The sequence below is a fragment of the Carassius gibelio genome, chromosome B8 (genome assembly GCF_023724105.1).
Source record: "Carassius gibelio isolate Cgi1373 ecotype wild population from Czech Republic chromosome B8, carGib1.2-hapl.c, whole genome shotgun sequence".
Taxonomy (NCBI): Eukaryota; Metazoa; Chordata; class Actinopteri; order Cypriniformes; family Cyprinidae; genus Carassius; species Carassius gibelio.
In genome coordinates this window covers 28,570,787-28,598,389 of record NC_068403.1, presented here as the reverse complement: position 1 = coordinate 28,598,389, position 27,603 = coordinate 28,570,787, and the positions used below count along the sequence as shown (strand labels likewise).

The window sequence follows — 27,603 nt, the reverse complement described above, 5'->3', positions numbered from 1 at the left end:
ATCTGCTCTATATAAAAGTTCTTTATAAACATAATAAATTAGAATTATTATAATTTATGTGCAGCAACCGCCTCCTCCAGAGAGCGAGCTTGCCATATCCCTTTTCTTCAGCGCCGTCAAAGGAGGTGAGGGCGGCAAAATTAGAATAGTGGAAGTTCATTGTGAACTTCTGGGAAAAAACTGCATCAGTCCCTGCTGTTCTGTTCGATCAGAAATCAATTTTACTACATTAAAGTATGTTTTGTTAATTAAATAAAATGTTTGCTTATTTTCAGATCAATGCATATTAAATTTCTTCATTCAAATTCATCAACTCTTTCTTATTGTAGGATTAAGTATATAAAAATGCTGAATAAATATACATAGTCTACTGATCAGGGGTCTCATTTATAAAACTCTCCGTAGATTTCATCCTAAAAGTGTACATAGGCACAAAAGCTAGATTTTGTGTATGCACAAAAGTTTTCATATTTATAAAACCATGCGTAGACCAGAACTTGCGCAGAAATCCCATTATAAATACCAGTCAAGGGAAGATACGTATATTTCCACCTCGTCTCCTCCTCAAAATAACCATATATGGAGCATACAATGCCTAGTTTTACTATACATAACATCATCTGCATATCATTACTATGCATATTCCCATCCATGCGACACCATATTTAACACCATTTAAGCTTCAAGACATTAAGGAAATATAAGTTATGCTATTTGTGCCATACACAATGTTTATTGTTAAAAATCATACAGCATCCTTGTTATTTAAACAATTAAAATCAAATTTAATTGATGCAGTTTTGCTGATAAGGTGAACATCTTTTAGTTATTTTAGCCTATATTTATTGCAGTGTAAATAAAATTGCCTGACTTGGCGATTGGCCTATTTTAAAAAGAAAACTTGCAAATTACCATTTTCTTTAAGTTGTATCCTTCAAATAGTGGCAGTTTTCATAATGCTGTGGAGATGACTTCACACGACATCAACAACTCCATGTAGCTGCGGTTGTACAGTTATTATCATTGGACTTATTCAAACCGGACAATGGACCATTCGACCACTAAATCCAGCAGTGTCTGCCTTAATATTAAGTATGTAGTAAGTGCACATCTTTTCATCAAAGTTCTCACTAAAATAGTTTAACATAGCATGAGATGTGCTGTTTAGTTTAAAGATGAATTATTGTGCATCTATAACATATGTGACAAGTCAGCTGCCTCCTCCCTGATTATCATTGGCACCCCATCCTAAATCACCACCCTTCACCAGACTCCTGACAGGAGTGGGTGTGAGATAAAGGAGGGTTGCTTGATGAGCCACAGCTGGCGCGGTGTGATGGGGAACACCTGAAGGAAATGGAGCCTCATAACCGCCGCTGTTGAAAAGCCCAATGCGCCTCTCCTCTGGAGACCATCTCTTTCGACTTTATGTATTTTCAGTTCTTATCTCCATTAATGAGAGTGAAATATTTAATGTAAATGTGTATAATGAAATGAAAATATATTTTAAAATCATTCCTTACTTCATTACTTTTCTCACACCAGGAAAAAGAGTGTGTACGCATGGTCTAGAATGTCCATAAGGTGCGTACATATTTACACCAAGTTTATATTTTCTAAATCCCGATATGCATGCACAAAATTGTGCACGCAATTTCTATGCCTAGTATTTTGTGCATATGCAACGTTCAGAAATGAAATCCCCGTGCTTTTGATACTTAAGTACATAAAAAATCAAGTACTTTTGTACTTTTAAAAAGAAACATTGAAACATTGAAAAGGATTCTCTGGAGTAATACTTAGGGGTGTAACGGTTCACAAAATTCACGGTTCGGTTCGATACAATACACTGATGTTACGGTTCGGTTCTGTCATGGTCCTGCCATCATGTCCTGACTTTTCTCTAGTCTAGAGGCAGGATCATGACAGACCCGTGTTTTGTGTACAAGCACATGGCCTTGTCTTTGGGCCATGTGCTTGTGTTGTCTCGTTCCCTTGCCCCGCCCCCCTTGTTAGCCTAGTCGTGTCTTGATTGTCCTATCTGTAACACCTGTCGTGTCTTGATTAGTACCCCTATTTAGATCTCCTAGTGTGCTCTGTCTTGCGTCGGTTCATTGTGTTACTTATGTGTTTCTCAGATGTGTTCCACACTTGTGATTGTATCCTGTATCCTGTATACCGTGAGTGTTTGTTTATAGTTAGTGTTTAGTGTCTTTATCTGGTCAGCCCTGTCTTGTTTGGTTTTAGTCCTTACCCTAGGTATTGTTTTCCCCCTCGTGGGTTTTTGTTTTCCCTTTTTGTATTTAATAAACCCTTTTGTGTTGAATCCTGTCTGCACTTGAGTTCCTCCCTACCAAGATCCTGACAGAATGAACCGACCAAAAGGGAACTCAGCAGACAGGAGGCAATACTGGATGTTGTCAGCCAGCAAGCGAGATTGTTTTGAGGGCTCTCGCCTTGTGGTGTTCCGGGGGACCAGGGGAGGTCGTTCCGGAGCGAGCGGGCGAGAGGAGGAGCCCCAGAGGTCCCCACCTACCCAGCTGCCAACGGTTCCAGAGGGTCGTATCCTGGCCGTGGCCACTCTGGGGGATCAGGCACATCCCTCACCGAGTCCTGAGGTGCCTCCCACACCCGTCGGTCTTCCCTGGGAAGCGAGGGAGACGGTTATCGTGGGAGTCTGCCTCGGAATCGTCGGAGTCAGCCCTGCCAGAGACCGAACTCCCCCAACCCGCCTCTGACCCAGCTGTGGTCTCTGCACCGCGCCCAAGGAGGAAGAGGAGGAAGAGGGGGCCTGCCGGTCCTGTGACCCCGTTTCCTCCCGTGCCAGCAGCGGAGAGCGCTGGCGTGCCCGTGCCAGCAGCGGAGAGCACTGGCGTGCCCGTACCAGCAGCGGTGGGCGTGCCCGTGCCATCAGCGGAGAGCGCTGGCGTGCCCGACCCAGCAGCGGTGAGCTTGCCCGAGCCAGCAGCGGAGAGCGCTGGCGTGCCCGAGCCAGCAGCAGTGAGCGTGCCCGAGCCAGCAGCAGTGAGCGTGTCCGAGTCAGCAGCGGTGAGCGCTAGCGTGCCCGAGCCGGGAAAGAAAGCTGTATGCAAGTCGGCAGTCGTGAGAGCGGAGGAGAGAGCCGCGGCCGACTCTGCAGCAAAGACTCTTGTACAGTCGGTTTCATCTCATAAGGAGATGCCAATTGTCCTAGCTGCTAAAGCATTTTCTGATTATTTGTCCCGTCTCGTCCAAATTTTAGAAGTCCCCGTCAGTCCTGTTTTGTCCCCTGACCCTGTCCCCAGAAGTCCTAAGTGTCCAGCCGTTGTCTCCCCGTGTCCTGTTGATGTGGCCCCGTGTCCTGTTGATGTGGCCCCGTGTCCAGTTGATGTGGCCCCGTGTCCAGTAGATGTTGTATCCCCGTGTCCTGTCGTCTCCCCGTGCCCAGTAGATGTTGTCTCCCCGTGCCCTGTAGATGTAGTCGCCCCTCGTCCTGTTGATGTAGTCGCCCCTCGTCCTGTTGATGTAGTCGCCCCTCGTCCTGTTGATATTGCCCCGCGTCCCGTAAGTGTTGCCCCGCGTCCTGTGTCTGCTCCTGTCAGTTATCCCGAGAACCCTCCCCGCCCCTCACCACCCAGACCTGCCCGAACCCCTCGTTGTCAGCCTTCGTCCCGTCCTCCAAAGACTCCTGTCCCACCCACCCACCCTGGTCTGTCCCCCATGAACTTCGTGGTCCCGCCTCCTCCCCTTCCCTGTTTGTTTTTTTTGATATGCCACCCTAACCCTATAGTTGTGTTTTCATGTTTGCCCTTATTACTATTTGTCATGTCGTGTTGGTTTTTGTCTCTATCCCAGTCAGTCATGTCCCGCGTTTGATGTTCCCTTAGGGAGCGTCTGGAAGCCGCTCCTTAAGGGAGGGGTTCTGTCATGGTCCTGCCATCATGTCCTGACTTTTCTCTAGTCTAGAGGCAGGATCATGACAGACCCGTGTTTTGTGTACAAGCACATGGCCTTGTCTTTGGGCCATGTGCTTGTGTTGTCTCGTTCCCTTGCCCCGCCCCCCTTGTTAGCCTAGTCGTGTCTTGATTGTCCTATCTGTAACACCTGTCGTGTCTTGATTAGTACCCCTATTTAGATCTCCTAGTGTGCTCTGTCTTGCGTCGGTTCATTGTGTTACTTATGTGTTTCTCAGATGTGTTCCACACTTGTGATTGTATCCTGTATCCTGTATACCGTGAGTGTTTGTTTATAGTTAGTGTTTAGTGTCTTTATCTGGTCAGCCCTGTCTTGTTTGGTTTTAGTCCTTACCCTAGGTATTGTTTTCCCCCTCGTGGGTTTTTGTTTTCCCTTTTTGTATTTAATAAACCCTTTTGTGTTGAATCCTGTCTGCACTTGAGTTCCTCCCTACCAAGATCCTGACAGGTTCGGTACGTTTTAGATAGAACAAAATGTAAAAACATCTCAACTTTTCAGAATGCCGCAAGCGCACCGCGGGTCATGTGACAAGAACTAACCAATCAACTTCATCCTTTCCCGTAACAACGTTGAAAGCTCAGCCAAGATGAAGGAACAGCTGATCATAGTTTTATATGGATTGCAATTTTGAAATAAATTTAGTAGCAGAGCTAGCCTACTGCAAGTGATTTTTAGAGCTGCAAATCCATTTATCCTTTGCTGAAATTTCCGCGTCTTCATGGAGAGAGCACGTCATGGTTGCTTAGCAAAGGCAGACGCCTCATGAGCGCTTCTGCCCGAGCGCTTTGGAAAGGAGGAGAAAGACGCGCCTAGCATTTCCACGCGTTTTTAGGCGCGATATGTGAACGGCCCCTAAGGCGCTCGCTCACTGAGCACGCGCTGAAGGCTCGTTGCAAAATGTGTAATGCATTTAACAGACCAGAAATTGAAGATCCTCCAATAACCAACAGGTCTGATGTTTGGGTGCACTTTGGATTCCCTGTAAGCTATAATGGTGATGATAGAATGAACGGTAAATAGCAAGGTCTCATATCCGCGGCTATAATGTAAATGTAATGTAAATGAAGCCTACCGATCGCCGCAGTGATGTCTTTTGCCCTGTTTGAATCAGTTGGAAATGTCTGCATAAATGCTGCGGGGATAGTTTGTTGCGTGTATGTTTCTCCTTTTTTCGTCTTTTCCCAGATATACTGACACACTAAGGTGATGTCGGCATAAATGAGTTGACATTTAGACAGTTGACATAAAGAGGTGTGTGAACTTGCAAGCACGATGTCAGACACTGTAATATGCTCTGGTCCCCTCCCTGCTTACCGTGGTGATGAGATGCATAGCAGATTGTCATCACTCAATGGCTGGATGTCTAAGTGGTGCCCACAGAATAACATAGGTTATATAGACAATTGGACGAGCTTTTGGGGCAGACCTGACCTGTTTAAAAGAGATGGTCTTCATCCCTCCTGGGGTGGCGCCACTCTTCTGTCTAGAAATATGGCAAATAGTCTTAGTGTTTATACTTGACTAACTGGGGCCCAGGTCAGGAAGCAGACAGACTGGCTAAACCGACCGTCTGCTAGCTGCCTCCCGTCACAGAGGTCAGTTAATTCTCAGCACATAGAGACTCTTTCACCTAGATATCACACTATAGAGACTGTGTCTGTTCCACGAACTAGAAAATACAAAAAACGTCCAAACCAAGTTAAGGTTAACAATTTAATTGAGGTTCAACAAATAAAAACAAATGCAATATGGATAAACAAATGATAAAGATTGGCTTATTGAATATCAGATCCATTTCTACGAAAACACTTTTTGTAAATAATATGATAACTGCTCATAATATAGATGTGCTCTGCTTGACAGAAACCTGGCTAAAACCTGATGATTACATTATTTTAAATGAGTCCACCCCCCAAGATTATTGTTATAAACACGAGCCGCGTCTAAAAGGCAAAGGGGGAGGTGTTGCTTCAATTTATAATAACGTTTTCAGGATTTCTCAGAGGGCAGGCTTCAAGTATAACTCGTTTGAAGTAATGGTGCTTCATATAACATTATCCAGAGAAACCAATGTTAATGATAAATCCCCTGTTATGTTTGTACTGGCTACTGTATACAGGCCACCAGGGCACCATACAGAATTTATTAAAGAGTTTGGTGATTTTACATCCGAGTTAGTTCTGGCTGCAGATAAAGTCTTAATAGTTGGTGATTTTAATATCCATGTCGATAATGAAAAAGATGTATTGGGATCAGCATTTATAGACATTCTGAACTCTATTGGTGTTAGACAACACGTTTCAGGACCTACTCATTGTCGAAATCATACTCTAGATTTAATACTGTCACATGGAATTGATGTTGATAGTGTTGAAATTATTCAGCCAAGTGATGATATCTCAGATCATTATTTAGTTCTGTGTAAACTTCATATAGCCAAAATTGTAAATTCTACTTCTTGTTACAAGTATCGAAGAACCATCACTTCTACCACAAAAGACAGCTTTTTAAGTTATCTTCCTGATGTATCCAAATTCCTTAGCATATCCAAAACCTCAGAACAACTTGATGATGTAACAGAAACTATGGACTCTCTCTTTTCTAGCACTTTAAATACAGTTGCTCCTTTACGCTTAAGAAAGGTTAAGGAAAACAGTTTGACACCATGGTATAATGAGCATACTCGCACCCTAAAGAGAGCAGCCCGAAAAATGGAGCGCAGCTGGAGGAAAACAAAACTAGAGGTATTTCGTATTGCTTGGCGGGAAAGTAGCATATCCTACCGAAAAGCATTAAAAACTGCTAGATCTGATTACTTTTCTTCTCTTTTAGAAGAAAACAAACATAACCCCAGGTATTTATTCAATACAGTGGCTAAATTAACGAAAAATAAAGCCTCAACAAGTGTTGACATTTCCCAACACCACAGCAGTAATGACTTTATGAACTACTTTACTTCTAAAATCGATACTATTAGAGATAAAATTGCAACCATTCCACAGCCGTCAGCTACAGTTTCGCATCAGACAGTGCACTATAGACCCCCTGAGGAACAGTTCCACTCATTCTCTACTATAGGAGAGGAAGAATTTTATAAACTTGTTAAATCATCTAAACTTACAACATGTATGTTAGACCCTATACCATCTAAGCTCTTAAAAGAGGTGCTTCCAGAAGTCATAGGTCCTCTTCTGACTATTATTAATTCCTCATTGTTATTAGGACATGTCCCCAAAACCTTCAAACTGGCTGTTATTAAGCCTCTCATAAAAAAGCCACAACTTGACCCCAGAGAACTAGTTAATTATAGACCAATCTCGAATCTCCCTTTTCTGTCCAAGATACTAGAAAAGGTGGTATCCTCACAATTATATTCCTTCTTAGAGAAAAATGGTATATGTGAGGATTTCCAGTCAGGATTTAGACCGTATCATAGTACTGAAACTGCTCTCCTTAGAGTTACAAATGATCTGCTCTTATCATCTGATCGTGGGTGTATCTCTCTATTAGTTTTATTGGATCTTAGTGCTGCGTTTGACACAATTGACCACAACATTCTTTTGCATAGACTTGAACACTTTGTTGGCATCAGTGGAAGTGCATTAGCATGGTTTAAATCGTACTTATATGACCGCCATCAGTTCGTAGCAGTGAATGAAGATGTATCATATCGATCACAAGTGCAATATGGAGTACCTCAAGGCTCAGTTCTAGGGCCGCTACTCTTCACGCTTTATATGTTACCCTTGGGAGATATCATCAGGAAACATGGTGTTAGCTTTCACTGTTATGCTGATGATACGCAGCTCTATATTTCCTCGCAGCCCGGTGAAACACACCAATTTGAAAAACTAATGGAATGCATAGTCGATATAAAAAATTGGATGACGAGTAATTTCTTACTGCTAAATTCAGAAAAAACAGAGGTGTTAATCATAGGGCCTAAAAACTCTACTTGTAATAACCTAGAACACTGTCTAAGACTTGATGGTTGCTCTGTCAATTCTTCGTCATCAGTTAGGAACCTAGGTGTGCTACTTGATCGCAATCTTTCCTTAGAAAGCCACGTTTCTAGCATTTGTAAAACTGCATTTTTCCATCTCAAAAAATATATCTAAATTACGGCCTATGCTCTCAATGTCAAATGCAGAAATGTTAATCCATGCATTTATGACTTCAAGGTTAGACTACTGTAATGCTTTATTGGGTGGTTGTTCTGCACGCTTGGTAAACAAACTACAGCTAGTCCAAAATGCAGCAGCAAGAGTTCTTACTAGAACCAGGAAGTATGACCATATTAGCCCGGTCCTGTCCACACTGCACTGGCTCCCTATCAAACATCGTATAGATTTTAAAATATTGCTTATTACTTATAAAGCCCTGAATGGTTTAGCACCTCAGTATTTGAATGAGCTCCTTTTACATTATACTCCTCTACGTCCGCTACGTTCTCAAAACTCAGGCAATTTGATAAAACCTAGAATATCAAAATCAACTGCGGGCGGCAGATCCTTTTCCTATTTGGCGCCTAAACTCTGGAATAACCTACCTAACATTGTTCGGGAGGCAGACACACTCTTGCAGTTTAAATCTAGATTAAAGACCCATCTCTTTAACCTGGCATACACATAACATACTAATATGCTTTTAATATCCAAATCCGTTAAAGGATTTTTAGGCTGCATTAATTAGGTAAACTGGAACCGGAACACTTCACATAACACCGTACTTTCTACATCATTAGAAGAATGGCATCTACGCTAATATTTGTCTGTTTCTCTCTTGTTCCGAGGTCACCGTGGCCACCAGATCCAGTCTGTATCCAGATCAGAGAGTCACTGCAGTCACCCGGATCCAGTACGTATCCAGACCAGATGGTGGATCAGCACCTAGAAAGGACCTCTACTGACCTGAAAGACAGCGGAGACCAGGACAACTAGAGCCCCAGATACAGATCCCCTGTAAAGACCTTGTCTCAGAGGAGCACCAGGACAAGACCACAGGAAACAGATGATTCTTCTGCACAATCTGACTTTGCTGCAGCCTGGAATTGAACTACTGGTTTCGTCTGGTCAGAGGAGAACTGGCCCCCCAACTGAGCCTGGTTTCTCCCAAGGTTTTTTTCTCCATTCTGTCACCGATGGAGTTTCGGTTCCTTGCCGCTGTCGCCTCTGGCTTGCTTAGTTGGGGTCACTTCATCTACAGCGATATCGTTGACTTGATTGCAAATTAAAACAGACACTATTTCAACTGAACAGAGATGACATCAATGAATTCAATGATGAACTGCCTTTAACTATCATTTTGCATTATTGAGACACTGTTTTCCAAATGAATGTTGTTCAGTGCTTTGGCGCAATGTATTTTGTTTAAAGCACTATATAAATAAAGGTGATTGATTGATTGATTGACATGTTTCAAGTATTCCCGCTGGTGTTTTTTTTTTTTTGTATTCCCGCTGGTGTACCCATATTGTCATGTAGCAGATGCGACATACCGTTGTTTTTTTATCCACCACTCTCTTGCCATCACCATTATAGCTTACAGGGAATCCCAAGTACACCCAAACACCAGACCTGTTGGTTACTGGAGGATCTTCTATTTCTGGTCTGTAAAACGCATTGGCCACCGCGTACCGTGCATGAACTGCTCGCTCACTCAGCGCGTACTGAGTGAGCGAGCGCCTGACTGAGTAGCCTAACATAAACATATAAGTTGGTGTTTTTTTTTTCTTCTTCGGGGGTGTTAGGGGCGTTGCCTGTTACGTCGTTTGGGTTATTGGGCTACCTTGTTGAACGCATATCATTATATTTCACTTTTTTTTTTTTTTCAAATATAATTAATTAGTTCCACGAACCATTCGGTACATAATGCATACCGCGTACCGAACCGAAAGCCTCGTACCGAACGGTTCAATACGAATACGTGTATCGTTACACCCCTAGTAATACTTTATTGTTGTATCTGTACCTCATCTAGCACTGATAAGAAGAGGCTGACATGTTTTCCTGTGTTCTCAATTTTGCCTGTCTTCTGACTTTATCCCTTCAGTCTTAGAGGGTCAATCTCATTAGCATCTACTGAGCTCTCTGTGTGTAATGGAAAAGCGCTTAGAGCGGAAGTGGACGCTTCCAGCAGGAAAGAGCAAAGAGAATTCCAGCAACAGTGAACATTAAAATGACAGGAAGACATTGCGAGTCTCACCCAGTACAGCACGTCAGTCCAGCCCTCCATGGTGATACACTGGAACACAGTCAGCATGGCAAACAGGAAGTTGTCAAAGTTTGTTATGCCATTGTTGGGTCCATGCCAGCCATCCCTACACAGAGTGCCATTGACGGGGCAGTGTCTCCCATGACCAGAAAGAGAACAGGGAGCTGGATCCTCCTCTGCAAATGTACCTGTGTGGAGAATCAGAAATATGTGGCTTATTCTCAGGAAATGGTGGCATTTATGTACTATGTGTATGAGCACCCTGCTTAGAATATCTTTAAGACCCATTATTTGAAACATGTATTGTTTATAATTTAGTCTAATGAATATGAGAACACACTGACGCGTGCCGTTCAGATAGCAGGTTGCATGCATCTTCCCAATGAACAGCTCCAGACCGATGATGGCATAGATGATGATGACGAATAGTACAAGCAGAGCAATGTGCAGCAGAGGAACCATGGCTTTAATGATGGAGTTCAGCACTACCTGTAAGCCTAAACACACACACACAAATATTATCAGCATGTTATCAGGCTGTTCTAGCTGTGAATGCTGGGTAAAGATGTGGACGCACTTGGCACTCCTGACACCAGGCGAAGGGGCCGCAGAACTCTAAACGCTCGTAAAGCCTTCACATCGAACCCACCCGGCTTGCCACCTGACTGCCCACTGACATCTCGATCTTTGGTTACCAGCTCCAGAACCACACTGAAGAGACTAAACACACACATATACACTCATCAGTATTAACAATAATAACAGAATGTGAGTTCATGCTATTATTATCACATTATTATGTTATATAGAACATTATAAATTAAATGTGACAGCAGAAGACGAGAAAATTGCTAAATTACAAGGGGAATTGTGTGTCATGGAGTGAACAAATGACATAAAATGAATAAAAGTCAATGTCATAATGGTTAAATCAATCATCCACCATACTATATTCTGCTATCTCTTTCCTTTGTGCAAATATCATTCAATGTTTCCAAGGGTTGTTGTTGATGCAGTCTATAACAGACTCTGATAAAAGCTTGTGTTTTTAATTTTTTTGATTACTGGCTGGTTTTGGGAAAGAAACACGTTCACTAGCCTCTTTGGATATCATAACAACATCTTTTGACCATAACTTTGGGATGTCAGACAGATCAGACAGACAAAATAGCAGATAACAACAAGGCCAGTCAGCGCAGGAGTTTTATTGGCTATTTGGGCTGTCAGTCAATTTTTTGTTTGCAGATCTGTTGTGGTGAGCTGCATGTTTACACATATAATATATATATATATATATATATATATATATACACACACTTAACTTACTTAACTATTGCTTAGGGGTGAATAAATTATTAACATTAACAAAACAAAAAATTGTGATGATGTGACAAAAATGTGATAAACAGCCAATAGTACAAATGCAACTGCATCTATTCTTTTCTCAATGCACAACGGGTACCATTTGGATATCCAAAAATCAAATCATTTTAGCTGGATGAACTTATTTCTAATGATTACTCAGCTTTACATACTCATTACACACTCATCTGGCACGGGGGCTAGGGGGTGTCATAGATGAGATTCGGTGTGATCCCTGAGGATCCTACAGCAACACAATCTCCATCCAGCATGACCTCTGATTTCACGCACTGGGTGCCTCCTCCCTGAGAGAAGTTAATCTCATTACATCAGGTCAGAGATCCGCACTAGATCAGATTGTAATCTCTTGTGAACAGTTGCCAGCTATGTGCCAGATAAAATCCTTTCAACAATTTCCAGCTGACATGAACTACTTCCAACAGAGTTGTTCAATCATGACATCCAATCGTAGCCCAACTCAGAAGACCAATTAAAACACCATTTAACACATGCTACTGGATGGTAAACACACAAAGTAACACTACAAAACATTTAGGCATCTAGGTGTGGTGAAGACGACTTCTGAAGTTTAAACCGAGCATCAGAAGGGAGAAGAAAGGGGTTTAAATGACTTTGAACATGGAATGGTTGTTTGTGCCAGACAAAACCATCTCTAGGGTTTACAGAGAGTGGGCCGAAAAAGAGAGAATATCCAGTGTGCGGCAGCTGTGTGGACGAAGATGTCTTGTTGATGTCAGAGGTCAGAGGAGAATGGGCAGACTGGTTAGAGATGATAGAAAGGCAACAGTAACTCAAAAAAACAGTAGTTACAACCAAGTTATGCAGAATACCATCTCTGAACGCACAACACGTCAAACCCTGAAGCAGATGGGCTACAGCAGCAGAAAACCACATCGGGTGCTGCTCCTGTCGGCTAAGAACAGGGAACAGAGGCTACAATTCACACGGGATCACCAAAATTGGACAACATAAGATTGGAAAAACATTGCCTGATCTGATGAGTCCCGATTGGTGCTGTGACATTCAGATGGTACGGTCAGAATTAGGCATAAGGAACATGAAAGCATGGATCCATCCTGCCTTCCTTGTCTCAATGGCTCAGGTTGGTTGTGGTGGTGTAATTATGTGGGGGTTATTTTCTTGGCACACTTTGGGCCCCTTAGTTACCAATTGAAAATCGTTTAAACACCACAGCCTACCGATTATTGTTTATGACCATGTCTATTCTTATGACTTCAGTGTACCCATCTTCTGATGGCTAATTCCAGCAGGATAATGTCACAAAGCTAAAATCTTCTTAGACTGGTTTCTTGAACATGACAATTAGTTCACGTTACTCAGTCACCAGATCTCAATCCAATAGAGCAGCTTTGGGATGTGCTGGAATGATGTGTTGTTCACCTGCCTCAACTCCATCACTTTAGAGTGCCGTACTTTAGCACAAAACCTGATTGTTTTTAATGAGCACAGGAAGTGTCACGCCCCAACACAGTTATTAATGCAAAGACAGATAACATTTTTGCACAATCACAATGTTGAGGAAGTTGAAAGGCTGAACCACCAGAAGACAAAATCTGACAAAGCATTATCTGTGAACTGAAACTCTACAAAGCTGGTATTAAGATACAAACAAATGTTTCAGCAATTCCCAGTAGACTTCTGTTTAAAAAATCATTATTCTTGAGCTGAAGGGTCTGTTTATTTGTTAAGTATTTTGGATTACATTCATTTATTGTGTATCTGCAAGTTAGGTCTTTTGGATTAAGGACAAGATTTGAAAACATCACAAATGTTTCAAGGACGTTATATGCTTTTGAAAAAAAGAGCTTAATTATATTAAATGTGCACTTGTAGTGTACTTCAATTTTTTGTGAATATTATTTTAAACTGTACTTGTTAGATAACATATCAAATAATTATAAAAGGCCACTTAAGTGTAATTAAAGACAGTATACTTGTTTCTTAGCACACATTTAAGTACTTTGTATTAATGTCAGTTTTACTTTGAAGTAGAGTTAATTCATTAAAAGACTTCATCATTTGACATGTTTTATATAAATACACTTATGTTGCTGTGTTGACTAACATAAAGCGCATGTGAAGTGTTTGATTCAAACTGCAACTATATCGTGTTATCTGATGTTATATTTAAAGGTTTTACATTTTACGGAATTGCAACATCATTTCAAATATATTCAAATACACAAAATATAAGTTTTAATTTTACATTTACCATAAAAGCTTGTCAGTACATTTGGCAGTACACTTTACTCATAAAGACAAGAGGAGTAATAATGAAATGACTTATAAGGATGTGCTAAAGTCCTTCTTAAGTGAGTTTAAAAAAGCAGTTCCGCTAAATACATTGAATGCATTTTCATTTAATTGCAAATACATACACTTAAGTGTTCAAAATAATGACAGGACAAAGGAATGTAAAAGCAAACGCAGACTGTTCACTTACCCTACTATGACGATGACAAAATCCAGCATATTCCAGCCGTTTCTCACATATGAGTTCTGGTGCATCACAAGTCCATAAGCTATTATCTTGAGGAAGGTTTCAATCGTGAAAATGATCAGGAAGGCATATTCTACTGTTTCCTGTGAAGCAATGATAGAAAAGCACGTTTTTAGTTCTATCTCATTCATCTGTTTTAATTTGAAGAACAAGAGCATGTGATTGGTAAATCAATTTGACGTAGAGAATTAGAAAAATCAATAAGCATGAAACAGCATTAGCAGATTTCATTACAATTCATTTTCAAATATATTTTGCATAAAAACGTATATATATAGAGCACATCTCATGGTAAAAGCATCACATGCTAGAACAAACCCCTTTGGTTCTCATGCATTACACGTGTTCATATCATCTATATTTACAAGTCTGGATCTAAACAGCTCTGATGGAGATCAGATTGAACTGCAGTAAATGTGCATGCTCCCAAAGATGACGAAAGAGACTGCATTCCAATGTAGTGCATATTTGTATGTTTTGGATCAAAAACTAAAGGATATAAACCTGATGATCTTCAACATGTAAAAGTGCTCTACCACTGAGATGTAAGCCTGAACCAGATGAGGACATTTTGTTGAGATTTGGTCAAATTTTAAACAATTAGGATTAAAGCTGCATCAGATGGATATAAAACAAGCCTTTCGATAGAGAAATGAAGAGAAGATGTTCATCAAACAGTATTTTGTTGGCAAACTGAATCAAGCATCCTTACTAAAGAAGCATCCTAAAGACAGAAATCTTAAACTAACTTGCTCTATACACATTTCCACATGCGTTTAACCAGAGCTTGCTTCTCTCTTTTGGTTCCCCACTACAACAAACGTACAACAATTGTTCCTACTGTCACAGAGCAGAGATGTTTGACCTAGTCTTAGATGATCATTGGAAAAAAACATGATCTGAAACATGAATCTTGTTAATTCTCTGATGGTTAAAATGTTTCAGTCTGCAGCTGGTAGCCTGTATATCCTATATTATATTATTTATATATTTGAGCTGTCATTGTTAACGCATTAATGCACACAATTAATTTTACAATCCTTAACCATTAAAATAATTTAATGCAGATTACGCAAAATTACTGAAGCACAACTTCTATTCTAACCCTTTAACCCAGTTTTGCTTCTCTGCTTGTGATTAGATCAGTTAAGGCTGCTTAACCTGGGCAAGTTTTCAATCACAACGCACACCGCACAAAGCTGGCCAATCAGAGCACACCTCGCTTTTCAGAACGATTATTAAAATATTGGTAAAAATCACAAAATAATGTTCTTTTTAGCATCTTCATATGACCACTTTAATAAAGAACAGAAGTGATCAATTCAAGGCAAATGAACTTTAACCTTTAGCCTAAACATGATGAGTCATTTTAACCATAATGAGATTTAAAAAAAAAAACATTTAAAAAAAATTAATAAAGTACTGTTGAATGCTAACTTAGAAATTAAACCACTACACACAAAATGCTGCAAAAAAAATGAAATAGTGTGTTATTTTCAGATTTTTGTTTATGGCTTTGTTCAACTTTAATAAATATTTCAAAAACTGATATCTATATTTTTTATTCATATTATAAATTATCTTTATTAAATGAGAATAAGGCCGTCTCTCTGGGACCATTCAGAAATGTAATAAATGACACTACAGAGCACAAAAACGATCAAATGCTGCAACAAAGCATGTATTGTAGAAATATGAGAGTTATAATAAGTGTTCCTGGTCTCATGTAGATGCCCGTGGTCTTCAGCTGCAGGTGACCGGATGACAATGGCTAAGCCACAGCACTAAGAATAGCTACAATAGACTTGGATGCCTAGATTAATCCCATTCGAACAATAAAATCTCACTGCTGAACACGGCAGGCTGGACATGTCTACTCGCAAAACAAATTAGTTCAGTCTTTGATTTTCACATTAGTATACTAGAATACAAACTACTATTACAAACATGAATTTTGGCAGTGCATTAATCCATTTTACATCATGCGCCCTTGCTTTGTCTTACAGCACTTAAGCTCATCAAATACTTCAGGTACTTTCACGTGTGGTGGACTTACATAAGCACAGAGACCGAGGGCAAAGACAAGCTGCCTCATGACCACAGTGATACAGTGTCCAGTTTAGTTGATGGCAGCATTAGTCTAACAAGTCTACATGCTCTTAAAGCAATGTCGCAAAATGCACTTGTTGGCCAAAGCAACACGTTGCCCTCTAGATGGTGAACAAGGTAGATGTGCTCCTCTATTCAACAGAAGTGATGACACAGTAGTTTATGAATGGTCGTTCGCCATGTGCAGTTGGTCATGCTGACTGAACTCTGACTGGGGTTTAACTTTAAAACACAAAACCATAGTCAACTGAACCCAGTGATTGGTTTGGGAATTCTGAAGCTTGGGTGACCTTTCACAAAGACCAGCTCCTGAATATCAGGAGGTATCTTGTTTCAACCGTGGAAAGATATCGATAATACACACCATTTTTCCTCAAGTTCAAGTCCACTGAAATGAATCTACTCTCCTGTCTAGTTTGTTTGTCAGAGACAAAGACTAGATTCCATGTTATGATTGGTCTGATCGCCTGTCAATCAAACCCCACACTTAAGAGTCAATTGACAAAGTTTGATTTGGTCATAGAGTGACATCACTTGCAATCCTAGTTTTAATTGGTTAGTTCCAGCAAATTGTTCTTTTCTTAATTGTTACAACAGCCAAACAGCACTGTTTTTATCACTCTGCTATATTTGTTCAAGACAGATGGTCAGTCTGTGCACTAGGGGTGGGATTTTACACGGACTCTTTCTGCAGTCACTCAACCGTTTTGTTCTGATCCCTTCAGGAATTATATAAGTGAGTCTTTACGAGTGAGTCACTGAATCACTCAATAATCTGATCATGTGATCTGAGTTCAAACTCCATGGCGTCCAGTACAGCTGAACCCACTGTGAATGTCATTTCATAGATTTGGGAATTACATTACTTTTGTGTTTTTTCTTAGATTGCCTGGATATTTATGTTTTTTGTTTTGATATCTGAAACAAAAGACAAAAACATAATAAATCATGATGAGTGCTGTCACAATCCCAGTTTTGTGTTCCCCGTCTTGCGTTTAGGACCCTTGTCTTGGTTATAATACAATCACGGTAAAGACAGATGAAATTTATGTCTAGAATTATGATTTCAGACCATGTCTCTAATGAACCCATTTTTACCTCTACACAGACTCTCAAGCAAGTAAAAGCTGCACAGAGTATCAGTCATTATAGAAATAAGTCACAGAGGCAGACAGCACTGTGAAGTGAAGCTTTTAACCACTTGTTATAGGGTGCCATGAATAATTAAGACAAATGGTCCCACTTTATATCAGGTGGCCTTAACTACTATATCATATGTCATTTTTGGGTGGGTTACAGTGTAAGGGATTGGTCAACTGTGCAATTATTAATGGAATTACAGAAGTTAATTATACAAGCACAATGTAAAACATATATGTACACAATAAGTGCATTGTATCTAATGAGAAATTTAAATGTAAGTACATAATAGTTAAGCCACTTAATATAAAGTGTGACCAAAAAAAAATTGCCTTTCTCGTAAGTCAAGGCTATGCAATCTCATAAATCACCCCATTCATCAAATGTGAAGGCAGAGTTCAGACACATAATGCGCTTTACAATTTAATGTTATGTTTGACTGTCAAAGAAACTTCATTGCATCACATTGCTGTTCACAAAAAATATATATATAATAATAATAATCTGAACAACTGATTCTCATAACACTGATTTTAGCCTTGGAAATGTGCAGAGGAGAGCAATGATGTCTGCCACAACTTTACTATGGAATTGCTTAATAATCGGGTTATTTTTAACCAAAAAATATCAGAACACTTGGAAAATATGAATCTAGTCACATGGCCTTGCTACACACTGAAGTGATTTTCAGTTTTGGTCAAACAGTTCCTTTAAACTCACAAAATAAAGTGTTAAAGTACAAAAGTATATAATTGAACAACTGGTTGAGTGAAATAAGGGCCATGGTGTGAGAAAAGAGAGAGATAGAGTGAGAGATGGGAGAGTGAGTGAGGATATAATCCTCCTATGATCCTCTTTCATCGCCCTCCACCCTCCTGTTTACAGATGGGTCAGTGTCAACCAGCGAGAGCACACAGACGACAACAACTGCAAGCGTATTTGTGTTCATTTCAGATACTGTACAGCTTGTTAGGTCTGCTTCACACACAAATTTCACCCATCTGTGTTTACGAAACCCCCCATTCAGACTCCTCATAAATTAAGACACGCAAACTGTACTTACTACAGTTCAGCAACGCTCATCATTTCACACTTGTTCAAAGGGCTTTCCCAAAGGCATGTGGGGAATTGAGAATATAGGTTTGTAGGCTGGAAATGATCGATGAACATGCATGAGTGAGTGCAATGGAAATCCAGAGAGAAAGAAAGGTTAAACACTGGTGTCACTGACTCGGTTGATGCTAATCTTACTGGACAAGCCCAGTGCTGCTCAGAGCACTGGAGCTCACTGGACACCCGACCAAATGCTCACTCTCATTTAAAGAAAAAAGATTATATATGTCATGATAACTTAACCGTATGAAGTGCAGAAACTTAGCAATAACTAATATTTACACCAGTTTTTTTTTTTTAAATGAGGTCAGTTCACTAAAGATCATGCATGAGATCAAACAAAGACAATCAGATCTGTTTACAATTAACTCTTTCGCCGCTGTGGACAGAATTATCCAGCTTTCAATGATTTCACTGGTATGTGGAAGAAAATAATATTTCAGAAATAGTATTAAATCTCTTTAATTCTCAAGCGATTGTGTAATTAAGCAGGGGCAAATAAAAATAAATCATCAAGCATTCAACGGGATATAAATCAAAACTGCCTAAAGTTACCAAATGAAATGTAAACCAAGGAAGTGGTTTAGGACTGTGAAGCTTTGTTTTGATCACTGATCTGAATCTGAATCTGACGTAGTCTTTGGCAAAAAGAAATGTTGCTTTTTTTATGAACTTACCTACACTGAAGTGTGGCTAAAATGGAATGCATGACTGAATAAAGCAGACATTCTGTTATTCCTTTTAACATATTGCATGTTTATATAAGCGTAGAGGAAAATATGCTGGGGATCATGTGTGTGTGTTGAGTATTTAGATGAGTGTTATGAAAGACCCAAACTCACAACATTTGCGAACATGTAGTTCTCTTTCAAATATTTGTTCGGTATGGGAATCGCCAATCCTGGAGGCACCAATTACACCACACCAATCACTACAGTCCCCCCTCTCTTATATATATCACTGCTAGCAGTCCCTACTAGGGCTGTCACTTTTCGTTCGAAAATCGGTTGCACAATCGATCGGACCAACCAAAAATTTTTCGAAAATCAATTTTAACCAAATATGTACACTATAAAAAAAAATTTAATAATTAAACAATTAAAAACTCATAGACAAGCAGAAAAAGAAAATAAAGAATTCCAGAAGTGCAGTATGCGTTGCGAAAGCTAGACAGAAAATACCAGCAAATACCAGTGACGTCGAAAGCGACCTCTTACAGGAGATGCTGAGTTATGAAAAGGAGCCACCATTGCCAGCTGACAGCGACCGGCTTTTGTGAAACGGAGGCTTGCCACTGGTGATTACGTTCTGAGGTGTGGAAAAGTTTTGATCATGTTTATAATGAGAATAATGAGTGAATAATCACCATCAGTGAGCGCAGGAACGCGCTGAAGACATCTACAGTGGATTCAATCATTTTCCTCCTCAAAAACATAGGCTTAGCCTAATCTCTGTGAGTAAAGGTTTTTCAAATGATAACTCTATATTCATTGAGTCTTAAATGCATAATGTTGCCACTATTCTTTTATTAAATATCAGCTGCAAGTGGCGAAGCTAATCCGCCAAATACCCATCTTAATTTAAAATTTATCTTAATTGAATTTGTTAAAAATGACTTGTTTTTATTGGTGCGTTGGTTTATTTATAGGCTACATGAGCCTATGTCTATTTAGAGTGCTGAGATGTTAAGATGTTACAGAGGACTTACTTTATTTCATAATTCCAACTTTCAAGTCTTGTAGTCTACGTTAGTTATGAATAAATTATGTTAAAACATGTATAGATTACTCATTCTTTACAAAAGGCAAAAGAGCTGTGTGTGTGTGCTCGCATATTTGAATAATGTCGGGCTGTAAACGGGTTCGGGCTTTAAAAAAGCTGTCAATCAAAATGTACTTGTCGGGCTCGGGCCGAAATCTGTCGGGCTCGGGTCCTGTCGGGCCTAACTTTTAAGGCCCGATTACAGCTCTAATGCCAATAAATAAGAATAATTGCTGACTTGTATGTTTTTCAAAAAATGTTTTTTTTTTTTACAAAAGTGACAGCCCTAGTCCCTACTTCATCCCTGTTCTCTTTCCTGTGAAGATCCTCATTGGAAGCTATCCTCAGCAGATCCTCGTAAAAGTGTTCACTTAACTGTTCATGGACGAGCTGCATTTTAGGGACGTCATATAGCTTTCTGCTATTTCTATGTTTGTGGTGGGGACCAGTGCATCGAGGCATTTGAGCATCTTATACCAGCCGTCCCAGCGTGTGTCCCAGAGTTAGGGATGTCCAAAAGTCATTGCATATCTCAACCTGTGCTCATCGAGGGGAGCAGACCAGAGCTGTGCCGCAGGATAAGACTGGCCTTGGTGGGTAATAGATCCCAGTGTTTGGGTTTGCTTATCAGAGGAGGAGAAGGTGGGGTTCCTAATGCCCCTTTTTGGGGGCTGCAGTGACAAATATACATCAGCAGTGCAACTTACACAAAAAGGATGGGGAAGCCTTTGAAACTTGTCTTCCCAGGAAGCCGACTACTCGGCCCACCCCAGCCCATGTGTCCAGGGTTTGCCTCTGCTTCCAGTGGGGGACAGTCAGGTTACAGAAACCCAAACCCAAGCAGGGTACAGAAAAAAAAATCTAAGGAAGGAAGTTCTCTTGTTGGAGTGTGGGCACCAGTTCAGCCATGTTGTTTATCTCCACTCCACCAATGGGGTTATGCAAGAGAGAGGACATTTTAAATTGTATTTCTCATTTTAAAGAAATAAAAATGTTTCCTGTGTATCCAGGCAGTGGGCCAAGGGCACAGATTTGTGTGAAAATAAAAACCAAAAATACACACATAACATGAAATTCAGAGCGGCAACTCCCAGCTCTGCCACACCATCACACTCTGGATTAGCATAACCTCAACAAACACCTCAGAAAGTACAAGTTAAAACTGCTCACAATAACAACATCATACAATGTTATTCGTCCCAGAGACTGGTTCACATCTGAAGGACACTTACTTCTTCAGCCTACACATTTTTTTAAAGTCCCTTTCGGTTTGGCATTAGCCCCAAGAACTTTCATGAAATGTATAGAGGCAGCTCTAACACAACTGAGAATAGTGGGTCTCAGAGAGACAATCTCCTCCTCTCAGCTCTGTCACGGCAGCAGGCAGAGATAGATACGAATCTGCTTGTGTCTCATTTAAAAGGCTTAGGCTTCAAAATAAAGGAGAAGTAAAGCTGCTTAGTGCCCACGCAAGAAATAATTTACCTGGGTCTCAGGCTGAACTGAATCAAGCATTTGTATCAGAGGAGCGCATCAGGTAAATTCATGGTTGTCACTCCTTTTTCCAAAAGGGGAAAAATTCCAGACTATGTTTACATCTTCTAGGGCTGATAGCCTCAGAAGTGGCTGTAATCCCATTGGGAGTGTTGCGAACGAGAGAGTTTCAATGCTGGGTAGCGGCACAGCACTTTTGTCCGAAGCACCATCTCAACCAAAATGATCATCATATTGCTTGTGCACTCTTTGCTGCAGAAGAGATCAGGCTTTTGCAGTAATGCACTACTGTTCAGTTTCTAAACTCCACACAGACACTATTATAATATCCAATGTTAACTGTTAACGATCTGTCAGTCACAAACTGTTTGACTTCGCCTATGGAATTTTTTTTAGACGACTAAGCGACTAAAAAATTTGGGTCGACAAAGCATTTTCTGATTGCTGGCAGATAACCCGGTTATATATACAAGCCAACACGATTCTCGCATTTGGTGCTCAGAATTTTTTTATTATTTTGGACTCTAGATGAGATGCTGGGGTGTTGTACACAAAATCCATGCACGAAATACAGACAACTGATGATTTTTGCTCCATTCACAGAAATTCCAACATTGTCCTGGCTGTGAAATGTTTAAATGCACACTTCTCGTGAAGTTTCGGTGTACTTGTCAGGTGATTAGCATGTTCCAACACATTGACCCACGGTTCAAGGTTAAAATTTTCTAGTATCATTTCTTGATCCCCTTAGCCACTCATCTCTGACATCACTCTGCTTGGCAAAAGGCAGAAATGGTAAAGCAGCTGGCAGGAAGCAGCTGTTTCTGGTGCTACACTAAATCAGTTTGTGCTGATGTGGGGGAAGGGCCGGTGATCAGACCGTATGCAGGTCACTGTGGCATCAAGTGCTTCATTAGTGATCAAGCAAGCTAGATGCCACAGAACAGGCAGTTGAAGAGACCTTGTGGTTGATAGATACAGTACCTAGCCTTGCATGGTTGAGGATGGAGAACACAGAAAACTGTGTTTCAGTGTTTGCGAGTGTGGCTCTATCAGTAGTCATGATCAATGTTATGACAGGCCCAATGAAATTAATAAAAGGCATAATGATAGGCATACAAACAGTATTCTACATTCAAACAGAAAATCATGTGCTTCAGACATAAACTTAAGTCTCAAACTACTACAGCAGCCACAAGCACTGCATTTGACACTGGTTTCAATTACGCAGTCTCCAGGTGTGAAGTAGTTGAAGTATTGCTGCTAATGGAGCTATAAGCAGTTATTATAAACTAGATCTATAAGCTAGATACCTATAAACTAGATACTAGGAATTAAAAAAGTTATTTAATCTGTAAATTAGTTGAGTTTTCCATTAGTTTGTGCATTTATAGGTTTTGGTTCAAGTTCTGCTGGAATTCAGAGTAAAAATGTGCAAAAGCACACAAAATCATAAAGGACAAACATTATTTTACAGCACTGTATGCTTTAAATGCACTGTATGCCAAATAAAGTAGAGTAAATGATGTTGGATATATAGTGAGCAGGATGGTTTCAGCACCATGGACAGCTCTGATCGCCTACAGTAAATGATCCAGAAAAATAAACCTGTAAAACTCTAGGCTGACATTATTTTATGACATTTATGTACGCTGTATAATGTATATGATACACTACTGCATTAGACAAAGTGGACATATTCAAGTTTTCTTCTGTATAGTGGTTAATGTATATGGGATGCTGTTGATTCCAATATATAAATAATGTAGAAAATGGAAGGTTAGGCTTAAAGTGTTAGTATGAAATGAGATGTCTGAATTCATATTCAGATACAACTGAGATATGAAAAATAGAAATTTTCTTTCCCATGAAGCTACTTCGACACATAGCAATTAAACAGCATCCATTTCATATACCTGCAGACACAAACATGAGCAGCATGGATGAGCACCTTTTGAGTGTTTGCAGATTCGCCTTTGGTCTTGTGTAATTCCACTCTAATTCACTCATCTAATCTCAATAAGCAGAAACTAATCCCACAACACAGCCAATGAGAAATCAGAAGAGACGTCACAGTACTCACCAAATCATGATTAGTTGAGTTGGAATCGTCTTCAGGAAAGGGGATGTAAACAGCTAAGGCCACACAGTTGGCAAATATTGACAGCAGTATAAAGATATCGAAAGGTCTGGAAATAATGTTTAAGGAGAAAAATTATAGTAGTAACATCCATTTCACAAATGATCCCAACAAATCAAACTTGATTAGAAAGTAAAATGGAAATCTTTTGTTTTTAAAACTCTCAAAGCTTTAACCTATGTCATGGCAGAGATATTGTGTGGCATTTTAGGCTCAATTTGGTGTCAATTCCTGTGTGACTAGTAATTTTTTGCAAACATTCCATAATTTTTCTTCACAAAAGTCAATGGGGTTCAAAAGCAAAAAAAAAAAAAAAAGACATGAGGGTGATGTAAACTGCAGTGCTTTACTCCGAGTCTCACTGACTCAATGAAGTTGGACCCCAATAATATCAAGTATCAGTGGCGTTTTGTGCATTTGGCAGAAGAGAGAAAACTACCCGGCTCATTGGAAATACGTGCCTCTTCCTATGTTTTTGCAGAACTTGTAACTATCACACGCTGCCATTTCCAGTTGAAGTGAACACTAAAGACAGTAAAACTCTGACAACTTTTACTCCTTTTCACACAAATTATGATTTCCATGTCCAAAGCTTCATTTAAGAAAGTCACATTTTTGCGCTCACACTTGTAGAATATTTTGTTGTGTAAAAATGTAAAATGCTGCACGATTTGAAAACTGATACTTTTGAAAACTAGCATCACATCTAGAGCTTCATATGCATGGGTTTTCTAACAGAGTAGGTTGCTCAGTGGCTCACTTGAGAGGTGAAGCACCGAGAATCCTGAGAAACTATGGTTCCCGGACATTTTAATTATTAACTTTTGCAATGCGTGCTTGAAGCAAAGTAATAAAACGCTGCAATACATACCTGTATCAACATAATAAAAACGTGGCTATGGTCACGTACTGAATGTGTGTTTTAAATTGAACCTGCCACCAAACGTATAATAGGGCACATAATATCTGTGTTGCAGAAACATCATCACAAGCATGTTTTCAATGAGCCTGGGTTGAAAGAAAACCATTTACTTACATTTTTTACTCTCCCTTTAAATCAGTGGTCTCAAACTAAATTTCCTGAAGGGCCAACACCTCCAACCAGCTCCAAATCACACCTGCTTGGAAATTTCTAGTGATCCTAAACACCTTGATAAGCTGAATCAGGTGTGTTTGATTAGAGTTGGAGCAAAACTGTGGCCCTCCAAGAACTGAGTGTAAGACCAATGCTTTAAATCAAATAAAAAAAGTCGATATCTCCAGACATGTACATCAACAGCTTTCCTACAGTAGAGTGTAACCGAAGATCACCGTCCCCACTGATATAAGGATACTTCCACTCCACTAGGTTAATGCACGCTCTGCGCACAGGATTATTGAGAGTCAGGCAGAAAAGTGCTCTTGGAGGTCTGCTATTAGTGGTGCTTCCCTGTTTCTTGCTTTTGGCATATTGCTGGCGTTTCCTCTGGGCGAGCGAGCCGGCCGGAGCAGTGCTTGCAGCAGCAGAGAGGTTCATGGTTTTGGGGGTGCCCTGAGACTGTCTGGTGGCATTAATCGCAGCCTGCCAGGAGAGCGCAGCGGACTGGGCCGGTGAATGATGGCTGGTGACCGGCGGTACTTCTGACCAGACGGGGGGGACATCACTAGAGGCGGGGGCTCTGCTGCCACTGGCATAGTTTGCCCCTGAAAATCAGACGATAAAGGGAAAAATAATAATGACTAGTCTTTACATTTACATTACATTTAGTTATTTAGCAGATGCTTTTATCCAAAGCACTTACAAATGAGGATAAATAGCAGCACTCAAAACCAACAAAAGAGCAATAAAAAGAAAATGCTATGACACGTACCAGTTAGCATAGCTCAGTACATGTAGCAATGAACATGTACTTATATATTAGTTGTGTCAAATGATTAATCACGATTAATAACATCCAAATTAAAGTTTTTGTTTACATAATATATTTGTGAAAAATATGTTATATTTGTATATTAAATATATTTATATATAATATAAATATATACATTTAAATACATGTAAATATTTTCAATATATATACTGTATGAGTGTGTATTTATATATACATCTTAAATATACACAGTATACACACATATATAATGTAAACTAAAAATGTGTCCGTGGCTGGCATCAGATGATCTGTAGTGGGTTTGTATGTTGGATTAAAAACATCTAGGTCACAACTGGCCTGAGTTAGTTTTTATTTTATTTATTTATTTTTTAATCTGCCCTACAAACCAAATAATATGTAATATATGATATATTGAATGTTTCCATAAGTAAGTAACTATTATTGCATACTGAATAGCATTTAAAAGGAAGAGAAACATTGTACCAACAAATATCAACAACAATTGTATTATTTTACAATTCAGAGTATGAACATTTTCAAAAAGTCAAGAATTTAAGTTAAAAGTGTTCTCTTTCACTCATCCACATTAACATGAACAAACACATCACTAAGAAGCTGGAAACACAGAATTGGGTATAGCCCGAGACTGAAGATGAGTCAAACGAACGAACATGTCTGCAAACATTAAGAGCTTAAAACTAGAGATGTCTGCTCTCTGCTAGCTTGGTTGTCTTCACACTGAACACAAGAGCAAGTGTGAGTTATTCTGTTCACACAGGTGTCTTCAGGTGTAGTTCATCACATTATCTACCCTACAGTATATGAACAAGCACCACTAACCAGAAACAAAGTCACTCGGTACAGTCTGTCTGTATTTTCAACACTAGATCTATATTTCTAGCACTTCAAAACAAACTTCTCTCTCTGTCAGTTGTTTGACACTACAGATAGCCTGCTTTTTGAGGCCACTACATAATACGAACTGATTGTGTAAAGCAGCTTGTGATACTCAATGTCAAAGATGGACACTATATTTCACAAGGTTCATCAGATATCTACTGCATAAGGAATCTAATGATTTTTCATATATATATTTCAGTTTATATTTTATACGACATCTGCTCGAGCCTGTCACCATAATACTCGCGCATAAAGACTAGTATGATGCGCACTGATTTCTACACCGCTTTAACACGGACATATTCTTCACTTTTACTAGTTTAATAAAGCCCTTTTAATATTAAACGAATATTATGTCCATAAGTCACATCTAGACTGTGGTGTTTACCTTCAGTCGGTTCCTCTGGCTCGTCCATCCCCTCCACATTGAAAATGTTTTATTATTTGTTATATTCCAGTTCACGTGGCTGTGTTACACCATCTCATCTATCGTGTTTTGACTAGTGTGTGTGATGATGCTGATGCTGATGAGCGCATCTTCGCAACATCCGGGTGTCGAGGACGCGTTTCACTCCGCGATAAAGATTAAATCCGCTGAGCGCCATTAGAAGCGCTCACTCATGATGCTGTCCGTCGCCTCGAAGATCCCTCGAGCACAGTCTGTCGGGATTGTTAGTCCGTTCGTCACAGCGGAGCGCATTAGACCCGAGCGCAGTGTGTCCGTGTCCCGCCCCCGCGCGCGCGCTGCAGCTGTGCGTCTGTTTTAAATTAAGGCCGTGTTCGGGGAATATGGTTGCCCGGAATATTCAATTACCTTTGCAGGACATGTAACAGGCTTTCAACAGGTCACCTAGCCTCTCCCAGGCTTTTGACACTGAGTAATGTTGCTGATCTAGGCTGTATTTAGTTCAGACCTTTGGCTTCATAAAGTCAAAGTGATGTAGCTACTATATTAGAATTTTAAGATAAAAGTAAACGAATATAAATCTTACCTCGTATTCCCA

General features: G+C 40.0%; 1 protein-coding gene across 7 annotated transcripts in view; it reads right to left on the bottom strand.

Annotated features, from left to right (window-relative positions):
• The window catches only part of LOC127963129 (voltage-dependent L-type calcium channel subunit alpha-1D-like), a 276,125-nt gene extending 248,846 nt beyond the window's left edge, over positions 1–27,279 (bottom strand). For all 7 annotated transcript variants that reach the window (XM_052562858.1, XM_052562859.1, XM_052562860.1 and 4 more), the window contains exons 1-7: positions 26,988–27,279; positions 25,163–25,511; positions 23,772–23,877; positions 14,015–14,154; positions 10,745–10,887; positions 10,512–10,664; positions 10,159–10,355 (exon numbers count right to left, since the gene is read on the bottom strand). In XM_052562858.1, the coding sequence (XP_052418818.1) occupies positions 10,159–10,355; positions 10,512–10,664; positions 10,745–10,887; positions 14,015–14,154; positions 23,772–23,877; positions 25,163–25,511; positions 26,988–27,015 (1,116 nt within the window). In that variant the 5' untranslated portion in view covers positions 27,016–27,279. The remainder of the gene's footprint in view (positions 1–10,158; positions 10,356–10,511; positions 10,665–10,744; positions 10,888–14,014; positions 14,155–23,771; positions 23,878–25,162; positions 25,512–26,987) is intronic.
• Between the last annotated feature and the right edge of the window lie 324 nt (positions 27,280–27,603).